Source organism: Gopherus flavomarginatus, chromosome 10 (genome assembly GCF_025201925.1).
Source record: "Gopherus flavomarginatus isolate rGopFla2 chromosome 10, rGopFla2.mat.asm, whole genome shotgun sequence".
In the NCBI taxonomy this organism is placed as follows: Eukaryota; Metazoa; Chordata; order Testudines; family Testudinidae; genus Gopherus; species Gopherus flavomarginatus.
In genome coordinates this window covers 46640191-46663195 of record NC_066626.1, presented here as the reverse complement: position 1 = coordinate 46663195, position 23005 = coordinate 46640191, and the positions used below count along the sequence as shown (strand labels likewise).

The 23005-nt window shown below is 45.6% G+C and overlaps 1 protein-coding gene across 2 annotated transcripts in view; it reads left to right on the top strand.

Moving 5' to 3' along the window:
• Positions 1-23005, top strand: part of SCN2A (sodium voltage-gated channel alpha subunit 2) — a 128182-nt gene that overhangs the window by 41163 nt on the left and 64014 nt on the right. For both annotated transcript variants that reach the window (XM_050916853.1, XM_050916855.1), the window contains 8 exons: positions 64-336; positions 3632-3695; positions 4345-4486; positions 5281-5487; positions 7020-7313; positions 16079-16423; positions 17556-17688; positions 21608-21846. In XM_050916853.1, the coding sequence (XP_050772810.1) occupies positions 64-336; positions 3632-3695; positions 4345-4486; positions 5281-5487; positions 7020-7313; positions 16079-16423; positions 17556-17688; positions 21608-21846 (1697 nt within the window). The remainder of the gene's footprint in view (positions 1-63; positions 337-3631; positions 3696-4344; positions 4487-5280; positions 5488-7019; positions 7314-16078; positions 16424-17555; positions 17689-21607; positions 21847-23005) is intronic.

The following is a 23005-nucleotide window of genomic DNA, read 5'->3' as shown; positions in this document are numbered from 1 at the left end:
CACAATATTTTATATGTTTAGTATCTGTTTAACATCATAATAAAAATCCCTTTCTGTTTGCAGGCTTGAAGACTATCGTGGGAGCCCTCATTCAGTCTGTGAAGAAGCTCTCAGATGTAATGATCCTGACTGTGTTTTGTCTGAGTGTATTTGCACTAATAGGGCTGCAGCTGTTCATGGGCAACTTGAGGCACAAATGCTTGCAGTGGCCTCCAGACAATTCTACTTTGGAAATAAATGTTATTTCCTACTTTAATAGCACAATGGGCAAGAATGGAACATTTGTTAATACAACAGTGAGCACATTTAATTGGGAGGAGTACATCGAGGATAGAAGTAAGAATTTATGATTCATTACATTGTTTTGTCTGAAAGATTTAAAAACAGATAGAAAAGCATGGTGCTAATGTCTTTCCATTAAGATTGAAGTAGTATAACCAGATTTAAAGATATAAAAAGTCAAAAGTCTGGTAGTTCTGGTACAACTAAGGAAGGCATTATGTATAGATAAATAGTCTCAGTGTGGATTAAAATTTCTCATCAATAAATCATCATCATATTATCACCGCATGTTAAAATTTCCCTTAAAAAATTCTTAAAGATGGCTTGTATGGAGTACAACTAATCCCTCCAGCTGAGTCTTGATCTGGAGGAATAAGCAAGAGCTTGCATATTACACAGCTGTTCATTTATTTCTAATCTGCGAATAAATCAATGACCTAACACTTTAGTATTCTTAATATCTTATCATTTGGACAATGATTTAAAGGAAAGTACAGGAACCAGTGCAGCATTTGCATTTATCTCAGACAGGCAGCTGGTTAAAGACACAAACTGTTACATTAAGAAATAAAAAATGTTAATAAAAATAATAAGAATCAGTATAGAACAATTCTGAAAGTCTTTGTCATGCTTTGATATGATGAGCTGTATTTCCTTTGTCCTAATCCATACCATTACTGTCAAGGTGTCAGTTCCTTTTCTGATTGTTAATGATCTATTTTATTATACTTACGATAATGTTTAGTGATTTAACTTACATTGTAATTAGATCTTGTCTTACTATAATAACAGAGGCTAAGTATGTATCTCCCCCTCACAGTCTTGTAATATATTTATCCTCTCAACACCCTGTTTACTATTATCTCCACTTTACAGATGGAGAACTGAGCCACGAGACTAAGAGCCAGATTTTTAAAGGTATTTAGGTGCCTAAAGATGCAGATAGGCACCTAGTGGGATTTTCAAAAGCACCTAAGTCCCAATGACTTTTTAAAAATCCACACTAGGTATCTAAATATCTTTAAAAACAGGATCTAAGGTTATATGGGAAGTCTGTGACAGAGCAGGGAATTGATTCTAAGTTTTGTGATTCCCAGGCTAGTGCCCTAACTACTGCTCCATCCTTCTTCTCTAAATAGTTATTAGATGACCTCCTGCAGTGGGACTGCAGTTTTTCTTTAAGACATCTGGGGCATAAGGTCTGCACATTGTCTGTATTTATATTAGATTCTCTACTGTGTCCAGCTTATTCTGTTGCAGTAGTGTAGAGACATGGTCAAGGAGCTGGTTACAGTTCCCTGATTCTCTGGTATCATGTGGCCCAGCTGGCAATGGTCCATAAGGGTAAGTCTACACTGCATTTTAAAACCTGCAGCAGTGAATCTCAGAGCCCGCGTCTACAGACTTGGGTTCACGCTATAGCACAAAAACATTGTGGCTCTGGCTGGAGCTCCAGCTCTGAAACCCAGCCCATCCTCTGGCTTCAGAACCTGAGCTCCAGCCCAAACCCAACCATCTGTGCAACAGTTTTTAGCACCATAGTCCTGTCCTAAGTCTGTAGACCTGGTCTCTGAGATCACTGCAGTGAGTTTTAAAACAAAATGGACATAAGGGACTGCCTGCTTTCTGGTGATAATCAGAAAACATCTCACTCTGGCTATTCCCCCTCCCTGCCATGACGTACCACTTGCACCAAGAGTTGAACTAGTTCTGATGATGAGACACCTATTAGAGATTCCCCATTCCAGGGGGAATCCATACAGGGGAGATAGGGTATATTGCTGTGACTTTTGCACCTCTTGAGTGGCACAAAGGAAACTGGGGGCAAGAATCTGCATTTCCCAGACATTTCTTCATAAGGAAAACGAATTGTCTTTTGTGAATCAAACCTATTCTTACTGCCATTGGCATTTTAAGATTAGTCATTCCTCTGGCCCAATATGTGGCATATGGGATATCATCTGATTTCATAACAGAAAGCTTTGTGTCTGTACCTCAAGGCCAATTTTCCTCTTAGCATAGTTTTATTCTGCTAGAGGCATAGTCAATATTCCTTCACAAGTATATTTACTGTGGGACAAAAGGTCAAAAAAATGATAAGTTACATCTGTCAATATGAAGCACACCAGAAATGCAATTTTACCCATGAATGCCCACAAAGAATGGATATTTTTGGTTTTTCTTACAGATATGTGTATTCTCTGTTCCCCTTACTCCTGTCGGCCTTTAGACCAAAGACAGATATTGGGATATACTGTTTGGGAGATACCAAAGAAGAAAAGTCTGCTAATTCCAAACAGTACATTCCAATCTCTTTTGCTTCCATGAGAATTTTCAACAAATAGTTCTTCATCTTGATGATAGAATTTGGATTTTCCCTTAATATTGGGCTGGATTGTGCAACCCTTAGTCACCCTGATGAGCACTTATTTTAAACATTATCCTAATTATGACAATGGGGCTGCTTGGTTGAGTAACTGCTTGTCAGTAGGAGTAAGAGTTGCACAATCTAGCATTTTGCTTGTGCTGTTTCACCAACTGATAGCTTTAAAGGGCTGAATTTTGAACATCTTTGCGGCTATCTAAAAATCATCTCTCTACTTTTATTTACTTTGGATTTAAGTTGATGATGTTTGTTATTCAGTAATGAAACTTTAAGTGCAATAGAACATGGATCCATTTACATCACCAGAGAATTTGGCTTAGTAATCCTACACACACGCACACGCACACACACACCTACCTTGGTGGTCTCCCTCCACTTCTCAAAATCAAAGTGTAATTAGCAGCATGCTGTACTGATTTCTCATGTTACTAAGATTTAATTACTTTGATAAATTGCAGCGTAGTAGTTGAATAAAGTAATATCCTATGAAGTAATCATGAATAATTAATTTAAAAATATATAGACAAATAAATTTTGTTGATTCAGTGTCCTTGTAATTTTTCATGGTGTTTGTTCAGTTATTTACAAACGTATAAAATCTGGTAATCCACAGTGGGTCTCCCAATCATTTGTATGGCTTAACAAGTTTCTACTGTACTATTACTTTGCTGTTTCTCTAAAGAAATGCATCATCTAGACCTGTTAGAAAATCTTTTGTTTGTCAAAAACATTATTTTTGCTTTTCCCCCTAGTTTTAAAATTATAAGATATCGCTCCTAAAATTATTTTTGTGGTTTCCGTATTATGGTTACATTAATTTCCTTTAAAACACAAAAGTTTATATTATTTTGTACGCATAAATTTAGATTTAAATGGTTTCTTTATGTGGTGACTAAACACATTTTTTCAGTAAATTCACCTCACTTCCCCCCCTACCCTCAACCCCTTTCTCTTTATAAACAGGTCATTTTTACTTTTTGGAAGGACAAAATGATGCTCTGCTGTGTGGCAATAGTTCAGATGCAGGGTAAGAAAATGTTTCATTATATTTTATTGTCTTTTATGATAACAGTTATATGTATAGATATAACTTAGGAAAACTCAAGCGGACAACCCACTGCAGTCTTCCACAGTGTATTATTTCAAATCAACAAAGTTTCTGGAGCATGATACTGGATTTCTGAGTATCAGCGTCAACATGACTTGAACTTGCAATGGTCCTATCTAAGTGCATCAGGCTAGCCTCTTTCCCTAAAAGTAGGCATTCAAATACTTAGAGAATAAACATTTGCTGCCATCTGGCTGAGTAGTGCCCTTATTATCAGCCATGCCAGTGGACACTCTTTTGCAATTCCACAGGAGATGAGCTGACAAGCTTGTGAGAATCAAGAGCATGAATGGGAAGGATAGTTTATTATAAATTTTATTATTAAAGCATTGAAGTGTTCTTAGAAAATAACATACTTTTTTTCTTTTCTAATTTGTTTTATCTTAGCTAACCTTACAGCATCCTTTATTGGATTGATTTGTAGCATAACATTTTAGCTGATAATAATGTAATCTTGAGTAAGTGACCGAATGTTGGCAACTCATACTCCTGAACATTTCTGTGATGTACAGTAGTGTGTTATGATTTGCAGTATCTATTTAAAATAGCATTTCTTCTTCTTTTGTAGTCAATGTCCAGAAGGATATATATGTATAAAAGCTGGTAGAAACCCCAACTATGGCTACACAAGCTTTGACACATTCAGCTGGGCATTTTTGTCACTCTTTCGACTGATGACTCAGGACTTTTGGGAGAATCTTTATCAGCTGGTGAGGATCCACTAAAATAAACACTATTACTACTACTACTACTACAACAACTACAACATAGCATTTACATAGTACTTTTCATCCACATATCCCTGAGAATGCTTGGGGCAGGAACCATCTTTGTGTTTTGTGTTTCTGTACTACCTAGCACAATAGGGATCTGGTGGATGACTGAGGCTCTTAGGTTATACTGCATAAATAATAAGAATAATTGTGAATAATCAAGAATAACTGTATTAAGGTGAGTAATGTATCTATCAATCTTTACCTAAATTGGTAAAGTATATTGTACAAACACAATCAGTGAATACCAGAGTCATGTTTGGCTCCCAGTCCAGTGTTCTTTATGTCACTAGACCACGCTTCCTCCTTAAGGGGCACATCCTGTCTCCAACCTTCTTGGGTGTGGATAAGGATAAGGTGTGACCAGTGGGCCTTCTACTGTGTAGATCTCCAGGATAAAACTCCAGTGTAGGGGGAGAGCTTTGGCAGCTGACACTACTACAGCGTCTAGTTTGTAGTAGAAGTTGTGAAGCAGTTGAGCTGCAGAATCTTATTCACCTTGAACCCACTAGAGATTCTTTTGCAAAGCCCATTTAACTCTAGTTTTGCACTTGTGAGCAGAATATGACCCACAAGATTTTTATATGGAAAACTATATGAAGTATCTAAAATCAGTTGTGTCAACACAAGCTCTTACTATAATAGAATTGTGCATTGCTAAATTACAGTGTATAAAGACTATGTAGAACCTTTAAAAAACTGATAAAGCTATTTATTTGTTTTTTCCCCAGACTCTACGTGCTGCTGGCAAAACATACATGATATTTTTCGTTCTGGTAATTTTCCTGGGTTCTTTCTATCTGATTAACTTGATCCTGGCAGTTGTTGCCATGGCCTATGAAGAGCAGAATCAAGCAACCATGGAAGAAGCAGAGCAGAAGGAGGCAGAATTTCAGCAGATGCTTGAACAGTTGAAAAAACAACAAGAAGAAGCTCAGGTACCTTTGTTATCCAAAACTGCTCCTTTAGTGCAAGACTATGCACTGGTCCTTTTCAGTTGCACGTGAGAATAAACCCCGCCCCCTTCACAGTAGTAAATTACTTCCCCCACACAAACACAGCCCCTGAACAAGGGTGAGCAACAGAGAAATAATGACTTTCCTCCTTACTCAGGTCTAAATGATCAGTTCAGTCTGTTGATTAGTAACAAATCTGGTAAAGAACACTGAGCTGAGACACTGGATATTGAAGTCTCAGGTGGACATGTGAAAAAAACACTGGTTCTGGTACATGAATTATTTACAGCTAAATGACTTTGCATTACATTTCTTGAATGTAACTCAGGACAAATACTTTGTGAAAATGGCAAGACTGAGCAGAAAATTACAATAGAGATTCAGGCCAAAAGAAAACCTACTTATTTTGTGGGCAGTGCTCCCCACTAGAGTATTGTTGCATCACCTGGAATCAGACTGGAAAAAAGGCATACATTTTAAATGGAGAGAGTAATTAGCATTGGAACAATTTAGCAGGGGTCATATTGGATTCTCCATCACTGACAATTTTAAAATCAAGACTGGATGTGTTGATTCAAGAAATTATTTTGGGGAAGTTCTATGGCCTCTGTTATATAGGAGGTCAGACTAGCTGATCACAATGGTCTCTTCTAGCCTTAGAATCGATGAACATTTGGGTCCTACTTTGAAGCCGCTTTCCTCTTTTTGAAGCCCCTCACACTTCCTAATGGACTAGTTGGTTGACTGACATCATACTCCTGGCCAGTGGCTAGCTAAAGCTGGAGTTGATCTGTGTCTTCCTGGTACGTGTCTGGCTAAAGACCTGCTGAGCTATGCCTTCTAGTAGCATCTGGTGCTGACTGCAGCTTTAAAAAACTATTATTTAGTCAAATTCTCTACAAATGTTTGAGACTATAAGAAGCACCAGGGCTGTTGTGGAACATAGTTTAACTCAATTCTATGAAGATCACTTACTGGAATGATGTCATTGATATTAGTCCATTAAGGAGTTGGAAAGTATCCATATGTGCAAAGGACCCAGCAAAGGTGGTTTAATGAAATGTTATCCCCTGTTACTGCAGATTTTTTTTCTCTTATATTTTCTTTTCTTTACATTCTTTCTTTGACTACATTCCCTGAACTTTATATAGTTTGTTTGCTGGTTAAGATTCATTGAAAAAATGCTATATTGTTCCCTTTTCTTTAATCCAACAAAAACATGATTGTTCACCTGTGGCTCCAGTGATGCAGTTTTCTTCTGGATTTTTCTACTCCCTGTCAGGTTCAGGGCTAGAATATCAGGGCCATTTTTGGTCTGGATTGCAGTGGACTGGTGAATTATTGTTCCTTGCACATTGACAGAAAGGTGCTTTGTGAAATATGCTATGCTTTATGAAGTGGGTTCAGTGGTTTCAGTGCTTCACTTTCACAAACATCACATTCACTCACTTTAAAAAAATGTAAAAATATTAGTGTTGTACATTTTAATTGTGTGTAACTTTGTGACACAACAGGCAGCAGCAGCAGCTGCAGTAGCAGCTGATTCAAGAGAGTTCAGCGGAGTAGGTGGGGTAGGAGGATTCTCTGAAAGTTCTTCTGAAGCATCGAAGTTGAGTTCAAAGAGTGCTAAAGAGAGAAGGAACAGAAGGAAGAAGAGAAAACAGAAAGAGCAGTCTGAAGGAGAGGAGAAAGATGAGGAAGATTTTCACAAATCTGAATCAGAAGGCAGCATCAGAAGGAAAGGTTTCCGATTCTCCATTGAAGGGAACAGGCTGACATATGAAAAGAGGTTCTCTTCTCCACATCAGGTACAGTGGTATTATCCATTAAACTATGTCTTTATTGCATCATAATCTGTTTGTCATGGAGAGTTCAGTAATGGTAAGGACACAAGGTGAACATCCTTATTCGTGCAGAAGGTGTCGCAGGATCTTTAATAGCAGCAAAGTGTTCTGTGGCACGTTATAGACTAGCAAACATATTGGAGCGTGAGCTTTCGTGAGTGAATACCCACTTCGTCAAATGCATTCACCCACGAAAGCTCATGCTCCAATACGTTTGTTAGACTATAAGGTGCCTGTGATGGTGTGCGGCCGGGGGAGGGGAGCCACACCTCCTCGCTACACATCGTCTGAGGGCCTCTGCCCTCGGGGCTGAGCAGCCAGCAGTTCAGGCGGCTCAGGCCCTGTAGGCAGGACCGAGCAGTACCACAGTCAAAGGGGGCCCAGCCCTTCGTTCCGGCGGGCACCAGGCCCACAGTTACAATAGCTCAGGCCCTTGTGGCTCAGGGCTGAGCAGTTAGTAGTTCAGGCAGCTCAGGCCTTGTAGGCAGGACCAAGCAGTGGCACAGTCAAAGGGGGCCCAGCCCTTGGATCGGGCGGGGCACCAAACCCACAGTTACAATAGCTCAGGCCCTTGTGGCTCAGGGCTGGGCAGTTATGACCGTGGATGGCCTCCACAGGCCAGGGGAGGGGGAGTCTGCCACCTTTGAAGGGGTGGCAGGGGGAACGCAGGCTCTCCCACTCCACTGCGTTCCAGCCCGGGGCACTAGCAGCAGTTAACGCCGTCAACAGTCAGTGTGGAATCCTGACCGAAACACACCGACATGGGTTCCGGCATACTTGCAGTCTGACTGGGGTAAGCTGCCCCCAGGCTACTTCCTATCTCCCCCCCTGGTCCTACCTGATCGGGGCCATCAGCCCCTGGGAAGCTTAGTAGCATGGGCTCCTCCCGGCCAGGGGTGGGTGGTAGGTCTGGTAGTACCTCAGGAAAGTCCGGCCAGGCCTGGTCCAGGGGTTCCTCGGGGTAGTAGCAGGGACGGGGCAGCTCCGGCAGCTCTTCATCGTAGCGGGCGTGGGGCAGCTCCGGCAGCTCCTCGTCGTAGCGGGCGTGGGGCAGCTCCGGCAGCTCCTCGGCATAGCGGGCACGGGGCAGCTCCGGCAGCTCCTCGGCATAGCGGGCACGGGGCAGCTCCGGCAGCTCCTCGGTGTAGCGGGGAAGTTCTGGCCAGTCAGGGCAACGGCCCTGGGCCTCTGCAGCTTCCCAGTCAGGAGCACCCTCTAGCAGGTCCACTCCCGGCGGTGGCAGGGCTCCAACTGAGGGATGAGGGCCTGCTTTTATACTTCCAGGGCGCCTCCTGACCCTCTGAGGGGTGGGACTACCGCTCAGTGGCTCCGCCCCTTTTGGCATCTGACAGGGCTCAACCCTCCCTGGGGAGGAGGGGGGCCACACCGCCTCGCTACACGCCCCCCCGCTCAAGTCTGGCTCCCGTCTATCGGGGCCAGGCCTTTCCATCTCTTCGAGGCGGGATAGGAAGTCCGCGTTAGCATGGTCCTTGCCAGCCCGATGCTGGATGGTAAACGCATAGGGCGGCAAGGCCAGGTACCAGCGCACGATGCGGGCGTTGTTGTTTTTCATGTGCATTAGGCATTGAAGGGGGGCATGGTCGGTGACGAGGGTGAAAGGGGTGCCCAGGAGGAAGAACCGAAGGGCTTCGCAGGCCCACTTCACTGCGAGGGCCTCCTTCTCAACCATGGCATAATTCCGCTCTCGGGGGAATAGTTTTCGGCTCAGGTATAGTACCGGGTGATCTCCTCCTTCTCCTTCCTGAGACAGGACCGCCCCTAGGCCGACCTCGGACGCGTCCGTTTGGAGGATGAACAGTTTGTCAAAATCGGGACTATACAGGATGGGTTCCCGACATAAACAGCTCTGGAGTGTTCTGAAGGCAACCTCACACTCCGGGGTCCATCGTATCTGTTGGGGGCTATCCTTAGTCAGCAGCCCAGTCAGGGGTGCGGCAACGGTTGCAAACTGCGGGATGAACCGCCGGTAATACCCCCCGAGGCCCAGGAATCGTCGCACTTGCCGTTTTGTTGTTGGGGTCGGGCACTCCGCGAGGGCTTGTACCTTTCCTACGAGTGGTTTTACTTGCCCTCGCCCAGCGGTATAGCCGAGGTAGGTGGTCTCCTGCCAGGCTATCGGGCACTTCTTAGGGTTAGCCGTCAATCCCGCTTGCCGCAGGGTTCTCAGGACCGCCGCGACCCGGTTTAGATGGTCTTCCCAGCAGCGGCTATAGATCACTACGTCATCTAGGTATGCAGCGGCATACTCCTGATGCGGCCGCAACAGATGATCCATGAGCCGCTGAAAAGTCGCGGGGGCCTCATGGAGACTGAAGGGCATCCGGGTGAATTGATAGAGTCCCGATGGGGTGGCAAAGGCAGTCTTCTCTTTGGAAGCCTCCTCGAGCGGGATTTGCCAGTAACCCTTGCTAAGGTCTAGCGTAGTAATAAACTGGGCCTCCCCGAGGCGGCCCAGCAGCTCGTCTACCCGGGGCATCAGGTAGGCATCGAATCGTGATATAGCATTGACCTTCTGGAAATCTGTGCAGAACTGGCGGGTGCCATCTGGCTTGGGCACCAGGACCACCAGACTGCGCCATTCGCTCTGGGACGGCTCGACAACCCCCAGGGCCAACATGGCCTGGACCTCCTCCTCGACCTCCTGGCGCATTCGGTATGGCAACGGCCGGGCGGTTTCTTGTATGATCTTCCCTGGCTCGGTCTGGACCACGAGACAGGCTAAGGTCGTGTAGCCCGGTAGTGCTGTAAAGATTCACCGGAACGCCTGCAGGAGACACTTGGCCTGTTTGCGCTGTTCCTCCGTGAGCGCGCTGCCCAGCGGGGGTTCGGCTGAGTCCTCCATCTGGGTCATCTCAGGGCCCAGCTCCAGTTCCGGCGGGCACGGGTCGATTAACAGACCCTCCCGGTCACGCCACGGCTTCAGCAGGTTGACATGATATAACTGCTTCTCCTTCCGGCGGCTCGGTTGGCGAATCTCATAATTAACGGGCCCCACTTTCCGAGTTACTTCGTAGGGCCCCTGCCACCGGGTCAACAGCTTCGATTCATTTGAGGGCAGGAGCAAGAGAACCCAGTCTCCAGGGGCAAACTCTCGCATCTGCGCTTCTCGATTATAACTCCACTCCTGCCTCTCCTGGACTACCCTCAAGTTTTCCCGCACCAGGGCTCCCGCCTGAGTAAGATATTCCCGCAGCTGGAGGACGTACTGGAGGAGGCCCTGGGTTGGGGAGGCCGATTGTTCCCACGTCTGCCTCATTAAGTCGAGGAGGCCCCAGGGCCTCCGCCCGTACAATAGTTCAAAGGGGGAGAATTTGGTTGACGCCTGGGGGACCTCCCGAATGGCCAGCAACAGAGGCGGTAGGAACTGGTCCCAGTGTCATAACTCCTTCGGTGGAAACCTTTTCAGCATGTCCGTGAGGGTGCGGTTAAACCGCTCCACCAACCCATCGGTCTGTGGGTGGTAGACGGAGGTGTGGAGCTGTTTCACCCCCAGGAGCCTGCAGACCTGTTTCAGTAACCGGGATGTGAAGTTCATGCCCTGGTCGGTTAGGATCTCTTTAGGTAACCCCACGTGGGAAAAAACCTTCATTAGTTTGCCCGCAATGGTTCGGGCCATGATGCTCCACAGGGGGATAGCCTCCGGGAACCGGGAGGCATAGTCGACGAGGGCCAAGATGTACTGGAAGCCGGCCACACTTCTGGGGAGTGGGCCCACCAAGTCCATGGCGACCCGCTCGAATGGGGTTTCGACCAGCGGCATAGGGACCAGGGGCGCCTTGGGTACCCGGGGCGGGGCGGCCAACTGGCACTCCGGGCAGGAACTGCAGTATCGCTTCACATCCTCATCAAGCCCCGGCCAGTAGAATTGGGTCCAAATTCGGGCAAGGGTCTTCTCGCGCCCCAGGTGCCCCACCGCTGTTACATCGTGGGCCAGCCTCATCACGGCCCGTCGGTGGCAGCGGGGCACGAGGAGTTGCGTCCGTGGCTCCCGCTTGCGGGGGTCCCAGTCGACCTGATAGAGCCTGTCTTGCCGGAGTTCAAAGTGGGGCCACTGCGTGGCCTGATGAGGATCGATGACTGACCCGTCGACCGCCGCGAGTTGCTCGTAGGCTCGGCTGAGAGTGGGATCCGCCCGCTGGTCCCGGCAAAAGTCCGTATCAAAACGAGGCTTGGAGGGGGTTTCCTCCTGCGGACCTTCGGCCCCAGGGGTTCCTACTTCATCCCCCTTGGTATCCTCTCTGGTCTCCAATGGGGGTTCCTGGGGTTCAGCCTCGAAGGCCGGCGTGGACCGGAGGAGCCCCTCAAAGGTGGGCCAGTCTCGTCCCAGAATCATGGGGTAGGCTAGTTGGGGGGCCAAGCCGACCACCAACGATCGAGTGATGCCATTTACAGTTAGTCTGGCCCGGGCGCTGGGGTAGGGTCGGACATCCCCGTGGATGCACTGTAAATGAATTGGTCCCAGGCAGTGGTCGACCGGGGGTCCCAGCGCCCGGCGGACCAATATTTGGCCACAGCCAGAGTCAATTAGAGCCGTCGTGGCGTGGTCCCCAACGACCACCGGGACCGTGAGTTTGGGGGGCTGCGGTCGTCGGGCCCAGCCTTCCCCCGCACAGACCTGCCCAAAGTTACAGTCCATCTCGGGGCAGTCCTGTTGTTGGTGCCCCGCCTTCCCACACCCGAAGCAGGGTCAGATCTCCGGGCGTCAGCTCCGGGAAGCGATGGCTTGAGAGCTTCGGGGGGGGGGGGGCTGTGGCGGCCCCTCTGGAGTCCTGTGGGGGAGGCCTGCGGTGTAGGCTGCAGACCGGAGTCCAGGCGCTGGGTCCGGGGCACTGGCCCGGGGTCCGGTCCGTCGCTCAGGTGCCGCAGCCCGGACAGGGCAGATGCCCTCTTCTCACCACGGGATTGGTCGGGCCCCGGGGCGGGTGGCCGAAAGGCAGGCCCCATAGAAGCCTCTGCGGCCAGGAAGCCCTCCATTAGCGAGACCGCTGCCCCCAGTGTTGCCGGCCGGTGGCGGAGTACCCAGGTCCTCCCCCGAGCCAGCAGGATATGAACGAATTGTTCCGGGACCACCTGTTCGGTCACTTCCTCCGCCGTTCTGGCTTCCGGTTGTAGCCAGCGGCGGCACGCCTCCTTCAAGCTTTGTGCTATCAGCCGGGGACGGGCTCCCGTCGGGTAGGTCTGGCTCCGAAACCATTGCCTGAAAGTTTCGGGGCTGACATCCAAGGCGTCCAAGACCGCAGCCTTCACCCGATCGTAGTCTTTGGCCTCCTCTGCCACCAGCCCGCGATAGGCGATCTGGGCTGGCCCGGTCAGATATGGGGCCAAGAGGGTGGCCCATTGGTCTTGGGCCCATCCTGCGACGAGGGCCACGCATTCGAAAGTGACGAAGAAGGCCTCAGGGTCATCACCCGGGCCCATCTTGGTCAGGCGCAGGAGGGCAGCCGAACGTGGACCCCCGGCGTCTTCTCCCGCAGGCCAGTCGGCGGGACGGGACGCAGGCCCGATGAGCTGCTGCAGCTGACTCCCTAGTTGCTGCATCAGCTGTTGCTGGTGCTCCAGCTGAGCTGCATGCTGCTGCTGCTGCTGCTGGAGGTGAGCGGTGTCCCGCTGTTGCTGCCGTTCGAGTTGGGCGGCCTGCTGCTGCTGCTGCGGCAGCAGTTGCGCCGCCTGTTGTCGTTCCTGGCTCTCCGCCAGCAGCTGGAATAGCTGCTCCATATCCATGTCGCTGTCTAGGGAGGGTCGGTTACCCTACCGCCCTCCTACTGGCCCCTTCTCACAGGGGCGAGAGTTCAAGTCCCTGGTCAGGTGCCACTTGTGACGGTGTGCGGCCGGGGCTCAACCCTCCTTGGGGAGGAGGGGAGCCACACCTTCTTGCTACACGTCGTCTGAGGGCCTCTGCCCTCGGGGCTGAGCAGCCAGCAGTTCAGGCAGCTCAGGCCCTGTAGGCAGGACCGAGCAGTAGCACAGTCAAAGGGGGCCCAGCCCTTGGTTCCGGCGGGCACCAGGCCCACAGTTACAATAGCTCAGGCCCTTGTGGCTCAGGGCTGAGCAGTTAGTAGTTCAGGCAGCTCAGGCCTTGTAGGCAGGACCGAGCAGTGGCACAGTCAAAGGGGGCCCAGCCCTTGGTTCGGGCGGGGCACCAAACCCACAGTTACAATAGCTCAGGCCCTTGTGGCTCAGGGCTGGGCAGTTATGACCGTGGATGGCCTCCACAGGCCAGGGGAGGGGGAGTCTGCCACCCTTGAAGGGGTGGCAGGGGAAACGCAGGCCCTCTCACTCCACTGCGTTCCAGCCCGGGGCCCTAGCAGCGGTTAACGCCGTCAACAGTCAGTGGGGAATCCTGACCGAAACACACCGACATGGGTTCCGGCATACTTGCAGTCTGACTGGGGTCAGCTGCCCCCAGGCTACTTCCTATCTCCCCCCCTGGTCCTACCTGATCGGGGCCATCAGCCCCTGGGAAGCTTAGTAGCATGGGCTCCTCCCGGCCAGTGCTGGGCGGTAGGTCTGGTAGTACTTCAGGAAAGTCTGGCCAGGCCTGGTCCGGGGTTCCTCGGGGTAGTAGGAGGGACGGGGCAGCTCCGGCAGCTCCTCGTCGTAGCGGTCGTGGGGCAGCTCCGGCAGCTCCTCGGCGTAGTGGGCGCGGGGCAGCTCTGGCAGCTCCTCGGCTTAGCGGGGAAGTTCTGGCCAGTCAGGGCAACGGCCCTGGGCCTCCGCAGCTTCCCAGTCAGGAGCACCCTCTAGCAGGTCCGCTCCCGGCGGTGGCAGGGCTCCAACTGAGGGATGAGGGCCTGCTTTTATACTTCCAGGGCGCCTCCTGACCCTCTGAGGGGCAGGACTACTGCTCAGTGGCCCCGCCCCTTTTGGCATCTGACAGGGCTCAACCCTCCCTGGGGAGGAGGGGGGCCACACCGCCTCGCTACAGTGCCACAGAACTCTTTGCCGCTTTTACAGATCCAGACTAACACATCTACCCCTCTTATACTTGACAGGATCTTTAATTAATTTCAGATGGTCAGGACTTTTTGTTAAACACTTGCAGTGAAATATGAAGCTGTTAGAATTAGAGAGATTTTGTTTTTCATTGCAAATTTAAAAAAAAACCTGAATGAAAAATGTGTCTTTTCTCACATTTCTTTCTTGAAAATGGGCCCATTTACTTGTGAAAATGGATGCATTCAGAGTGAATAGTGGTTTCAAGATTTTGCATGTTTGTAATCTGAAATATCACATTTCCAATGACAAAGCAGCCATTTAATGAACTTCACAAAAAAATAAAATATGAGGGACACAAAGTCACTTCACATGGCAAAACTTTCCATGTGAAATTTTTCATGTGAAAAGTGTTCATTAGTTTCAGAACCTTGGTTTTATGTCTCAAAAAAAGATAGCAGTGCCAGTAGCAAAGTGCCACTTGCCTCTCTCCTGTGTCATTGGCACGATGATGACTGCGAGAGAAGAGTGCCATCTACAGAATCCACAGCACACTTCCTTCAGCAGCTGTCTTTTATCCAGAGGTCTTAGATCCCAACACTGACCCAGCTCAAGCATGTTTAGTATGTGAGATCAGATAGGATAACAACACAAAGTCGTATCGCTCAGCAATATAGGCTATGTCTACACTTGGAGCGCTATGTAGAATACAGACACTGCATGCTCCCCAGCACAGGTATAAATAGCAGTGTAGATGATGAGGCATGGCTTAGATGAGTAGAGTAAAGACATGCCAGAACTTTATGGTATATACTCTACATACTCTCTACATGCCCCAACAGTGCTTCTCGCAGTATAGTGTCCCCTGCTGCCCTTCAGCCAGAGCCTTTTATTACTATGTGGAGCTTCACACTGACATGTGATCACAGCCTCCTTTTCACTGCAGTGGTTAGTTACATGTATCCTACATGCTGCCGTAAGTGTAGACAAGGCCATAGTGTTTCTAATTAAATTATAATAAAGGATGGCCATATGTAATCATTCAAATCAAGAGGCGTATTCATATGAGTAAAGTTACACAAATGCTTGAATGGTTTTAGGACTGGAGCTTAATTTGAGGTCAGATCCTGAAAAGACTCATGCATATCAAATTCAATGGGACTACTCACACAAGTAAATTTATTTATATGCCCATATGTTTTTGCAAGATGATCCTTGTTAGTATTTGTTTAAGGAAATGCAAACAAAAAAGCCCTCAGAGAACTCCTTGCAGGATTGGGGCATAAATGAATAATATCTAGGAAAATATTTACATTTATTAAGCTAACTCATATTTGTTGGCTGTCTGTCAGTACAAAGTAGGGCCCAAGAAATTTGCAGAAAAATGTATGTAGCCAAGCATATAGATCAACCCAAAGCAGGAATAAATAAGAGTCTAGCTTCAGTTTTATTAATTTATGAAAAGCATGCAATAAAATATGCAGAGTTAGAGGAAGCAATTTCATTAAACAGCATCTTTTACTATAATTAAACTGATTGATTTTATTTTTCTGAGTGGCAAAGTAACTATGGGCAGTGGCAATCACTTGTGTGCTCTCTTTGATTAATTTTACTCTCAAGCCACCTAACAGTGTGTGTGTGTACACGCGCACGTGTGTGTAATAGTCTCTTTCTTTGTCTATGGCATAAATTTTTAGAACATATTAACTTTGTCCATATGAAAACATTTTTTAAGAATTTTCAGCTAATATTTATATAATTTTCTTTTCATACAGTCTTTGCTGAGCATTCGTGGCTCTCTGTTTTCCCCAAGGCGCAGCAGCAGAACGAGTCTTTTCAGCTTCCGAGGTCGAGCAAAGGATGTAGGATCAGAAAATGACTTTGCCGATGATGAACATAGTACTTTTGAAGACAATGAGAGTAGAAGAGGTTCTCTCTTTGTTCCACATAGACATGGTGAACGGCGCAACAGTAACATTAGTCAGGCCAGTAGGTCATCCAGGATGATACCAGTGCTTCCCGCAAATGGGAAAATGCACAGCACTGTAGATTGCAATGGAGTGGTTTCTTTAGTTGGTGGACCTCCGGCTCTCACGTCACCTGGACAGCTTCTCCCAGAGGTGATCATTGCCAGCAGTGGCTGTTTTATGAATGTAAGGAAGGTTCTAATAGGCAAGGTGGCCTCTTCTTACTACACAGGCCTGTGTTTCTACAAAATGAAATCACTTGGGAATGATTTCTGCTTGGTCAAGATGTGAATGATCCTGTATATTTTAACACCTTTAATATTGTCCACAAATAACACAGGCTAAAAACTGAAATTTGTCTCCCAATCTCTAATTAAATACCTGAAAATTCGTGTTAATACACTAGGAATTAACAAGATAAAATAATAAATAATATAATAAGCAAAATGTATGGCTTTATTATATATCAAGGCAGTCAGTACATTTTCAATGAAGATTTAATTGGGAAGTTCTGCATTCCTATATCAGATGGATGTCAAAAATTACAAAAATGATAAATGGGCTATATATAATGGAATAAATTAAGTCATAGGATAACTCCCATTAACTCCACATACCCCTGTCAATAGAATACTGCGTTTATCTTGAATAGGTTGTGATACTACTACTCTCAGTCAGTTCAAGATTCTTACAGGTTAATTTTCTGTATAAATTTCAGTGTGATTAGATGTTATTTGTCCTTTGATTTTGGTTTGAAAATTTAGGTATAGGCTTACTATATAGATATTCACTCTAAATGAAGAATCAACCCAAGAAAATGTGTACACCCCACTTGTGCCTACAGCTGCCTGTCTGTGTAGGCTGTGCGGATACAGATTTATGAAAAGATATGCCCACATATTTAGAAAGATATTTATAAGAAAGCTCAGTGCCAAATTCTGTGGATCTTTTTTCAAATTTTCAAATAGTTAAATCCAATGTGAGAAAGACATGCAAATTGAATTTCTAGGCCATGAATCAGCAAAGTATATAAGCACATGCCTAACTTTAAGCACACAAGTAGTCCTGTTGAAGTCAATGTGGCTAGTTACATTCTTAAAGTTAGGCATGTGCTTAATTTTTTAACTGAACTGGGACTTAAATGAAATCAGTATACAGGGGATATGAACCTACACGTCCCTCATTTTCCTGGAAACTCATTATATTTTTATAGAATCCATATAGTGTTTGCTTATTAAATGAACACTCATGGTGATAGTCTATTTTATCAGCATTTTATTTTCAGGGCACGACAACAGAAACAGAATTAAGAAAGAGACGGACAAGTTCTTACCATGTTTCTATGGATTTCCTAGCAGAGCCCAGTGCAAGGCAAAGAGCAATGAGTTTAGCCAGCATACTCACAAACACAATGGAAGGTATGTAGCTTGGGATGTTTGATATGACTAAATATTAATAGTATATGTACCTGGTTAGAGAAAAGCTCTGCAACACTTCACTTGTTCACCTGGAAGTGTATATGGGAAGGGATGGTCTTGTGGCTAAAGCACAGTACAGTGAGTTAGGAGACTAGGATTCTACTCCTGGCTCTGTCACAGATTTCCTGTTTGACTTTGGGGAAGTGACTGAGTATCGGTCTTCACTGTGGATTTTTGTTGTCAGTCAGGGTGTGAAGAGGTGTGATCCATGACTGACATACTTGTGCTGGCAGATGTTCTTAGTGTAGATGAAGCTATACTGGCAAAGCTGGTGACTGGTATAGCTTGTTTTACTCATGGTGGTGATTTTATTATATCAGTACAAAGTGTCCACATCAGGAGTGTATTGGTGTTATAGTATACCATTTTTCCTGTATCAGTAAAGTGCTCTTGGTGTAGACAAGGCCTAGGGCTGTGTCAGTGCTAGATTTTTACATAAGATTTCCCACCATTACTCTCACAAATGCAATTCAGTTGGGAGGCAGCAATGGTTGGAATGCTAGCTAGAGCAGCCGCAGGTGTTCTAGCTGCCAAGTAAGCCAACCCTGCTCAGATCAGGTCTATTTTCAGTTCCTACACTAATATTCCCACCATTTCTACCTCTTGTGGAGCCACATTGATAATAGCACCAGCAGGTCCTTAGAACTTCTTGCCTTCAGGAGCAGCAGCTGTCTTTTCTGTTGAGGTCTTGGATCCCAACACTGGCCCAGCTCAAGCATGTTTAGTATGTGAGATCAAATAGAATTAACAACACAAAGTCGTATCACTCCAACAATATAGGCTATGTCTAGACTTACAGCACTATGTAGAATACAGACACTGCATGCTCCCCAGCAAGGTATAAATAGCAGTGTAGATGATGAGGCATTGCTTAGATGAATGGAGTAAAGACATGCCGGAACTTTATGGTATATACACTACATACTCTCTACATGCTGCAAAGGTGCCTCTTACCCTCTACACAGCTATTTTTAGCATTGTAGTGTCCCTCTGCCTCCCTTCTGCCAGAGCCTTTCATTGCCATGTGAAGCTACACACTGAAGTGTGTTCACAGCCTCCTTTTCACTGCAGCAGTTAGTCACATGTACCGTACATGCTGCCATAAGTGTAGACAAGGCCATAGTGTTTCTAATTAAATCATAATAAAGGATGACCATATGTAATTATTCAAGTCAAGAGGAGTATTCATATGAGAAAAGTTACACAAATGCTTGAATGGTTTTAGGATTGGAACTTAATTTGAGGTCAGATCCTGAAAAGACTCATGCATATGAGTAAATTTACTCACATGAGTAGCCCCATCAATGATTTTGTTTCCTTCCACACAGAGAACCCACTTTAGATAATAAACAATAAACAAAAAATTAACTGCTTCATAGCTAAAGGTCAAGTTGTAGGTCTTTTATAGGCTTGTTTTAATTGGCTTTGTTACCACCTTGAGGCTCTTGGCACCAGCTTTCACCTTGGATAGCAGCGCAAAATCTGAAAATCAGAAGATCATAACTAAAACAAAACAGCACCACATCACCCCTCTTACAGTAAAATGCAAAAGCATGTCTCTCATGCACCTCAAGGTCACATGGGCAAAGGAAAGGTTTTATGTGCCAAGATGACAAAGTTAAGGGCATATTCATGTGTCTTGGTTCTTGTCTAGAGACAAACAGGCAAGAGTCCCACTTATAGAATCATAGACTTTAAGATCAGAAGGGACTATTATGATCATCTAGTCTGACCTCCTGCACAATGCACAGATGCTGATAGCAACTGGGTTCCCCTGTAAAAGCAGCAAAGAATCCTGTGGTATCTTATAGACTAACAGACGTTTTGGAGCATATTAGTCTATAAGGTGCCACAGGATTCTTTGCTGCTTTTACAGATCCAGACTAACACGGCTGCCCCTCTGATACTGGGTTCCCCTGGTTTCAATCAAAGGATACTATCAGACAAGCAGATGAGGTGCCCACTCATGCAGTCAGTGACAATCACCAGGTTCTTCTACTCTTGTCACAGAAATACTACTAGAAGTGATCAGAGAAGTCCCCACACTCAGCCATGACAGCCATTGGATATAAAATAAAAGAACAGCATGGGCTGAGTGACCCTGTCTCTGACTCTCAAGTGCAAATAAAATCCCTCCAAAATGATTTAATTAGTTTGACTCTTATGGGGAAACAGTCATCTATCCTTCTCTTGTATTCTTGTACTCTGATGCTTCCATCCATTTCTGTTGGGATAACTGGTGGATAACAAGGGCAGTGATGAGGCGTAATGGTTCCTTACAATCTGGGCCCTGAGTCTCTCCAATTCTGACATTGATAGGGCCAATCTAGCTATTAGACATGGAAAACAGTCTCATAAACCTGAGAGAAAAATTCACTCAAGAAATGAGAGCATGTGCCACATCCCATCCCCAGGTAAGTTCTATATTGTGTCAGAAGGTGATTGAAGTACTAGGTATTCAAACCAAGGACAAAGATGTGAATCACCTGCAGGCAGCATTTCCCCTAGAAGTAACAGAAGGAAATGGGGAACTGATGAATTTGCACCATTACGCTGTATGTTTTTCACAGAAAAAAGGATTATGAGAATTCCAGAATCTTTCCATCCAAAGATATTGTCAGCATTTAGTAGAACTCATCGGAGAGATGCTTTTTTTTTTCCAAATTCATCATAGCCAAGAAAATTTATGGCGTAACATGGACATGTGAAGGCAGTGAAAATATACAAGTTTAGGACAAATTCATATAGATTATCCACACTGCACTTTGTTATTATTAAGTTTTTACATTTATTATTATTATTTGTAGTAGTAAATGACAGTCCCTGCACCAAAATGCCTACAAAATGCCTACAATCTATAAATTGCTTTCCCTACACAGTACAATAGAAGAAGGTGGCTCAGGCCCCAGTGTTCAGGTTGGATTACAAACTATATATTCAAGGCATACAAGAAGCAGAATGTGGTAGAAATGTAAGAATTGCCATATAGTCCCATATCCTTATTTTTTTTTATGATCTTGCTAAACTCCTGACCTCAACTCGGTCAGGAGTTTAACTGCCATATGAGGAGAGATTAATAAGACTTAGACTTTTCAGCTTGGAAAAGATACGACTAAGGGGGAGATACGATACAGGTCTATAAAATCATGACTGGTGTGGAGAAAAGTAAATAAGGAAGTGTTATTTACTCCATCTCATAACACAAGAACTAGGGGTCACCAAATGAAATTAATAGGCAGCAGGTTTAAAACAAACAAAAGGAAGTAATTCTTCACACAACACACAATCAACCTGTGGAACTCCTTGCCAGAGGCTGTTGTGAAGGCCAAGATTATAACAGGGTTTTAAAAAAAAAAATAGATAAGTTCATGGAGGGTAGGTCCATCAGTGACTATTAGCCAGGATGGGCAGGGATGGTGTCCCTAGCCTCTGTTTGCCAGAAGCTGGGAATGGGCAACAGGGGATGGTTCACTTGATGATTATCTGTTCATTCTCTCTGAGGCACTTGACATTGGCCACTGTTGGAAGACAGGATCCTGGGATAGATGGACCTTTGGTCTGACCCAGTATGGCCGTTCTTATGTTCTCACTTCCAGAAGTTGTTGTTATTATGTCTGACATATACAGGACTGATGGACATGTCTTTTGAGAGAGAGAAAATAATTAGTACTTACCTGTTTTGTTTTTTTTCTAAACATAATGTGGCTGGCCATCAGTCTAGGTCTCAAGGGATCTGTTTCATCATACCATTTCTATCACCTAAACATTGAGAAGAATTCTTAGGCCTTAAAACAAAACCCACTTGATACATATAATAAAGAGCTATCTTTTTAAATTTGTTTTGCACTTTTCCCTCTAGAACTTGAAGAATCCAGGCAGAAATGCCCACCATGCTGGTATAGATTTGCTAATACATGCTTGATCTGGGATTGCTGCACTCCATGGTTAAAAGTAAAACATATTGTAAATTTGATTGTGATGGATCCATTTGTCGATCTTGCTATTACTATCTGCATTGTTTTAAACACATTGTTTATGGCCATGGAGCATTATCCAATGACGGAACAGTTTAGTCACGTGCTTTCAGTAGGAAATCTGGTAAGTCTTTCATAATGTATCATGTGATATACAAATACATTTCTCTTGAAAAGAATTATCAAGTGTCCTTACACATTTTACAAAGATATTTTGTACAGTCTGTGCTATGTTCACAGGCCTCTCCATTTAACTATGCATGTTTAAGATACACTGTTTGTCTTTTCTTTAATGCAATGTTTGTAAGAGACCTCAAAAGCATATCTCCAATTTTGCCTATACAGACTGCTAATAAAAAAGTTTATTTCATTCCCCTTCAAAAAAATTCTCCTATTTTTAGAAAAATAAGGAGCAGACACCAGAAGTCCTGTAAAATTGTCTGATATTTTGAATGGCTTTCTCAATTGTCATGGATCTCATTTACAGAAAGGCATGCTCCCAGAAATGGTAATCAGTGTGACAGAGTACAGAGGATCACTCTTGTCGATAAATTGCAATCTGGTTACAAAATACACACCCTATGCCTTATTTGTGAGATACTTCCTTCTTCAGTGGAACCCAGATTTGGGGTCAGAATGTGCCTGGATGGGGGAGGGGTGAGGAATGGCAGAAGCAACCTCCTCCACCTTGTACTCTCCTACACTAGAGGCAGACACGATTCAAAGGGACAGTTTGATAATCTCTGACCTCCTATATAACACGGCCATGGTATTTCAGCCAGTGATTCCTGCAGCTAGTGCAATAACTTGTAGCTGAATTAGATCTTTTTGAAAAACAACCAGTCTTGATTTAAAGACCCCATTGGTAACCTGTTTCAGTGGGTTAATTACCCCCTTATTGTTAAAAACGTTGACCATATTTCTAGTTTGAATTTTTCAACATTCACCTTCTAGCCGTTGGATCTTGTCACATCTTTGTCTGCTTGGTTACAGAGGCCTTTACTGTCAGATAATTATAGACCATGATTGAGTTGCAGTTGCAGTCCCTGTACTCTTCTATGTATAGAAACTGCTTCCTGCTAACTCTTCCTGATGTGCTAGCAACCCCAAAGGATGGAACAGGAAGAGGGCCATGGTTCTGACCCCAGTGCACTGGACAGCAATGTGGAAAGATGCGCAGGGGAGAACATAGTCCACCTTGGAAAAAGATGGTGCCATTGGTTGATAGTGCCTTCTGGAGGTCATCCTGGGAGAAAGGTTGCTGCACACTATCCTCAATATAG